At 41.2% G+C, this 6,164-nt stretch overlaps 1 protein-coding gene across 2 annotated transcripts in view; it reads right to left on the bottom strand.

Moving 5' to 3' along the window:
• Positions 1-851: 851 nt before the first annotated feature.
• Positions 852-6,164, bottom strand: part of glg1a (golgi glycoprotein 1a) — a 36,482-nt gene continuing 31,169 nt past the window's right edge. Inside the window, exons 21-26 of one of the 2 annotated variants that reach the window (XM_081607570.1) lie at positions 5,941-6,042; positions 4,835-4,942; positions 4,527-4,647; positions 3,587-3,693; positions 2,866-3,029; positions 852-1,649 (exon numbers count right to left, since the gene is read on the bottom strand). In XM_081607570.1, coding sequence (XP_081463696.1) covers positions 1,637-1,649; positions 2,866-3,029; positions 3,587-3,693; positions 4,527-4,647; positions 4,835-4,942; positions 5,941-6,042 — 615 coding nt within the window. In that variant the 3' untranslated portion in view covers positions 852-1,636. Of the gene's footprint in view, positions 3,030-3,586; positions 3,694-4,526; positions 4,648-4,834; positions 4,943-5,940; positions 6,043-6,164 lie in introns of both variants that reach the window. The other variant, XM_081607571.1, reaches the window with a different exon arrangement.

The raw sequence follows: 6,164 nt of genomic DNA, 5'->3' as shown, positions 1-6,164 counted from the left end.
AGTGTGTAACAGTTGATGGTTGTGATTCTACATGACTCAGACACCTGGGAGCTTTCTTTTGTATTTATTTTGTGTAATTTTATACAGTGAAATGTCTGCGTTGTGATGGTCACCAGTATGACTAGCTGATACCTGCCCTAGCCCTCATGTTATGAATGTATGTTGTTTAAAAACAAAGTAAAAAAAATTTACTCTGATTTTACTTTTTAAAGGTTCATGTTTAAGTAAAATGAACATTGTTCTTTACTGACATGTCTCTGAAATTCCAAGCAAACATTTTAATTTGTAAAAAATGAGAAATAACATAAAATGCAGTGCTTTCAAAGAAAACAAGTTTATATTCATCTAGAAACAATGCTAATGAACTCAGGAAGAGTTCAGAAATCAATATTTGGTGGAATAACCATGATGGGCTTTCATTATCATCATCATGGGGTTCAGTGCAGTGCTCTTCATTTTTTTCCAAAGCTGAACCAAAAACTTTATTTTTGGTTTTAACAGTTTAGTTTCCATTCTTAATTTCACTTAGTTCACTTACTAGTTTGGTGAGTTTAAGTATTTTTGTTCACTTTTTATAATTTGGAGAGAAGTTGTCCATCTATCCTGTGTTTGTGTGCAGAGCTTTCTAGTTTGAGATCATCAGTGTGTGAATTCATCAGATTATCTCACCAGTCTAAACTGTAGATGTAGCTAAACATAGCTACATTTTAAATATACTAAGAACATTTTCTTTATTGCAATCAGTATAACAGATCCACATGGTGTTGTGAAATGCAAATATATACAGCAAATATTGCATCCTCTGTGCTTGACTGCAAAAATGGCTTTGAGAAAAGAACTGGACAACAGAATAGAAACCTTGCACACTTTATTATTAAGAAACTGTCCATAGTTTTCTGTACAGAGCAACAAAATGAGACAAAAACTGAAAAACAAGAAGTTTCATGAATCCAGACAGAAAACATATATTCAATCACAAACAAAAAAACAACTTTCCATCGCCTCTCTGGATCATAAAACAGACGACCAAATCGCCTGCAGAGTTCGAAACTCCAGGCGACAATTAACATGATGTGGACATGGTCCATCTCTGACCAACCCTGTCATTTGATGAAAAATGCAGGGACGTTTTAGGCACAACTTTGATTTAAAAAAAAAAAAAGGCTGAAAAAAGGCAGTTGAGAGAAGAAAGTTTGGAGTTTCAGGCAGCATGGGCAGCACTCACTATAGAACACTTGCAGCTAGATGAAAAACGTAGCAGTACAAGTCAACTGCACGACACGCACAGCGTACGACACATATAGTCATCTAGCTGTTCTGCTCTCTCTGTTCTGCACGTATCTCATCCAGCAGGCTTTGCTATTTTGTCCCCCAAACTGCAGAACTCCACTAGTCGAGCTTTCAGCAGCTGAGACCTCAAACTCCAGCAGCAGACTCGGAGTTAAAAACTTCCATGAATGTTTTTACTGATATAGACAAAAAAAAAAAGCAAATTATCTTAAGCTTTACAGCTTTAAATTTCTGATGTATGAAATGTTAAATGAAAATGTCATTTCATCAAGCTCCCTCATCAGTCAAGCTGCTGGATGAAGATGATGCCTGGAGGAACTCAGACCTGTCTCTCTCCTTTCTCCCTTCAAAAAGCCTCGCTGAAAAAGGAAGAAAAAAAAGGCAACCGTAAAGAACATTCAAATCAATGAAAAAAAAAACACAGATTAAACAATAAATAAAGCTATAACAAAACATTTATATTCACTGATATTTAAAAAAAAAAAGCTGTGCAATGATTCCAGTATCATCTTCACACAAAATCTTCACATCTTTGTAATAATATGATCTGTTTTTAGTTTTCCCAAATTGTTTCTAGAAAAAAAAAAGCCTCAACCTGTCTGAACTGACTCGTCTGACACCAATTGAGTCAGTTTGTGTAAGAATGAGAACTGAAGTGAATTCTGCTGCTCTGCCCAGAGACGGAATGCTGACAATGGCAGGAAGCAGCTGGAAGCTGCGATGGAGGAACCAGTTCACTGTTGGAAAACAAAATATTTCTATTTAAATATGACTAAGTGTTCGCTCCCCTTTCAATCATGTGTGGCTTGGTTGAGAGATGGCTGGTAGGTTCCACCTACCTGGCAGTCCCATGGCAAAGACAGAGAAAAAAATAAAAATAAAACAAAATATCCCCAAAATCCGCTTGACAACTAAGAAGAGTATTGGGACAAAAAGGACAGGACAGGACTGGACAGCGTACACTCGCACCAAGAGACACAGCTTCATTGTTAAAATACTGGAGTCATTAACCCACTCTATAATTCAAGCCTTATCCCATCCCACTTTCTACACATTTACACTTAAAAGGTTTTTATTCTCCACCAGTCAGTTTTGAGAGCTCATCCTTCCTCTTCACTGCTCCGCCACGTCCTCGCCCCCCCAACTTGGCCCGGCCCCCCCAGGATGAGCAGGAGAGGAGACGAATACTGCATCAACATCAGAGAGGTGGATGGAGACCAACAGGAGGCGCCACTCATCCAAGCAAAGATCTTCACAGGAACAAAGATGAGGGAGAGGAGAAACTGTCCTCATGAGGCGTGGGAAGTCACACCCACGTTCACCGGTGGGGCTTTGGGAGTAATGTCATTTCCCCAGCAGTGATTTAAAAAAAAAAAACAAAAACAAAAAAAAAAAACCCTGTTGAAGAGGACAAATCAGGCTGGACGCTGCAGTTTTTTTTTTGTTCGTTTTGTCTTTTTAAATTGGCGGGTAAAAATGGGCGTGTGTGGAGAGGATTCCTCAGAGGCGGCGGTGGGTTCTCCTGTGAACTCTTCCTGACCCCCCCACTGCCCCCCCCGGGTGGGCGGGGTTTACCTGTCCTTCAGCTCCTGAGTCACTCGTTTTGTGAATCTGCCACAAAACATCCCAACGAGGAAAAGCAGGGCCACACCCGCACCAATCACAGTGAGGATGTAGTTCTTGGACGGTGATGTCATCACTTGCATGGCCAGGTCTGAGAATCCCTCTGCTGGCGCCACCTGTCCATAACAACAACTTTCAATATCTAACAGTTATGTTTGCAATTTACCCCTGCCCGTCAATTTCTCTCCCTACTACAAAATCACCGTAATGACCTGATATTGGCTGGAAAGCTCAATGTCTCCCCTTTCAGAAACCGTTGGAATTTTCCAGTGTCGCGGCTTTACCGTACTACAAATTTGGCTGCGTCGTCGCCGCCGACACATTTGGCCTAAAAGGGTTTTAAACTACAACACAGTCCACTCACTGCTGTAAGGTAGGCAGCGGACTGACTTAGAGTTCATACAACTCTGACTTTGGTTAAGAACACAGCAGTTTAAACAAAGCTTTTGTGTGAAATTAAATTTGAGGGTCACAATCATCCTCCTGAACAGAACTAAAACACACACACGGCCATGCATAGTGTGTGTTAGAGCTCTACATTCACTGTAGAGAAGTCGGTCGTAGCTTCACAGCTGAACCAAAACTTCAACCTGTGGGGCTACAGCAGCCTGCACGAGAGCAGCTGCACGGCGGAGCAGACAGCTCAGCGCATGGGGTCAGAGGTCAGCCGTACCTTAGCAGCGTAGCTCCACATGTCGATGCGATCCTGGAGTCTCTTCTTGCACTCTGGCTGCAGACGGACACGTTTGTCCTGCAGTGCCTCCATCAGGCAGGACATCTCTGAGGACGAGAGCTGGCTTCAATAACCAGAACTTTAAAAACACACCGACTGCATGTTCACTGATAAATATACAGAGTCCCCTGGTGGACATGGGGGTGAATAAGGTTCTGTGTTCACTCACAATACATCCACAGTTGCAATGATAACGAACGTCAATTGAAATGTTTAAATACCTTTAAAGAGCCTCATTGAAAACCTGTTTATACATTCTTAACACTTTGGTGCAAAAAACAGATTGAAAAAAAAATCAATCAATTACTGCTTATTCTTGTTGGTATGCATAAAAACGGCCTTTTATTAACCAAACAACATATTAAAAAACACACAAAACTGTCAGATGACTTTATTATCCTGTGATAATAAGCATTTTCCTTCCAACAGAAAGTTTGTGTTTATGCCTTAGAGGAGATTTTAAAGAGCCCATGTTTGATATGTTTTGCTTTTGCATGAAAGTTTGTATAGAAAAAGATATAAAACTTCAATATATCATTAGTGAGATATCTAACAAGCATAAAAAAAACCTTACAGAAACCTTACATAGCAGAAAGACTTTCATTTTTGCAAGGGAACATAAAAAACCACTGGGGGGTGTCGTATAAATAAACCAAGATAGACTTTCTTCCAGTGTTTTTTAATAATTTGAATTAAATCAATAAACCAACAGACTGAAACTCAAGGGTTAAGATGAATTGTGTTCAGTAACAAAAGAAAGATGTGTGTGTGTGTGTGTGTGTGTGTGTGTGTGTGTGTGTGTGTGTGTGTGTGTGTGTGTGTGTGTGTGTGTGTGTGTGTGTGTGTGTGTGTGTGTGCATGTGGGTGTGTGTGGACTCACGGCGCCCTTTGCCTGGCGGGATGGCAGCACAGTGATGTTTGATGTCCAGCGCACACGCCGTGTGGAGAACAGGGTCAACAAAGATATCCGCCTTGCTCTCCTTCAGCATGTTCAGCACTTCCTGCGAGAGGAGCAAGACGCAGGAACGCAAGTTAAGAAACAGAGAGAAAAGAAAGTGATTCTGTAGGAAGACTGTTCAGGAATAATTCTGTTCATTAATATGCAGTGGATGGTGTTTTCTCTTGATACTTCTTAATGAAAGATTATCCAGAGGAAGCAAAGCTTTGCCTCATCAGCAGATCATTCACCTTCTTACAAGCTTCCTGTTTGATCTTCAGAAGGTTGATTTTCAGACACTCCTCCACCTGTCCTGTCTGCTCCTGAGCTGCTGCCTCCTCTGGACACAGACTTGAAATCTACACACACACACGCACGCACACACACACACACACACCCACACACACACACACACACACACACACATGCATTTAAAAAGAAACTCTGGGCTGCTCTGTATCCGGCCATTTCTCATACATCTCACTGGAAAGAGACAAACTATCCAGGAAGATGACTTCATGTTCATGTGTTGGTTCTAAAACCTGGTCCAGCTCATGGTCATGTACAGCTACATCCACACTAAGCAAACCAATCATTAAAGTCTTAATCCATTATGTTTCAAAAGCAACTCCAATCAGCTGGTTTTAGTCTTGATTTAAAGAAACTCTGTGTTTCAGCAGTTTTGCAATATTGTGGGAGTTTGTTCCAGATTTGTGGTGCATAGAAGCTGAATGCTGCTTCTCCATGTTTGGTTCTGGTTCTGGGGATGCAGAGCAGAGTTAAATGCTCTCTGTGCACAGATTGAACACAAACAACACAGAGCCATGTTGACTCTGGACGGATAGATTTCATAGATAAACCAGTGGAACCAGCGCAGTGCACTCTGCTCTGTGACTTATTACAGTAGACTGGATTACACTACAGAACACTTTTCACCTTTCTGCATTGTGAATTTGTGTATGAATGTACACAAATTCACACGCAATTTACACCAAAGTGTAAATCACTTTGGAGTCCCCAGACTTGATAAAGCACTACACCAATCAGTTCACTTACAATGTAAACATTAGCCAAGTTTGTTTTTTCATCGTTGCACAGACTGGTTTACCTTCAACTACCAACAAAACATGGGCTAGGAATATTTTAAGACTGTTCTCTCCCCCTGCTGGTCAGTTGGCTACACAACAGCCTGTGTTAATCGACTCAAAAGTAATTCCAGTTTTTCACTCCTATTTGTTATAATCCCACATCTGCAGCTGCTGCCAAGCAAAACACTAGAAACAGGTTTTGTTGAAACCAGGAAGTGAACGAAGGTAGAGTGGCGGTAGAGTGTGTGTTCAAACAGAAAGCTTCAAACCTCTTGGGTGCAGTGGATCTGGAGCTGAGGGTCCAATCTATAGTCCAGAGCCGACTCCTGCAAGATGACCCGAATCTGATCCTCACAGTCTGGAGACAAACGCTGCAGAACACAGAGCAGAGGAACAGAAGGAATCCTTAAAGCTTTGCTGTTCTCTAGACATCTTAATCATTCCATTGTCATCATATCTTCATGATGAAAATGTAAAAATGTTCCAAGTTTCA

The sequence above is a fragment of the Poecilia reticulata genome, chromosome 6 (assembly GCF_904066995.2).
Source record: "Poecilia reticulata chromosome 6, P_reticulata-male-v2, whole genome shotgun sequence".
In the NCBI taxonomy this organism is placed as follows: Eukaryota; Metazoa; Chordata; class Actinopteri; order Cyprinodontiformes; family Poeciliidae; genus Poecilia; species Poecilia reticulata.
Note: the sequence above shows the minus strand (reverse complement) of the source record. Positions and strands in the feature narration are given on the sequence as shown.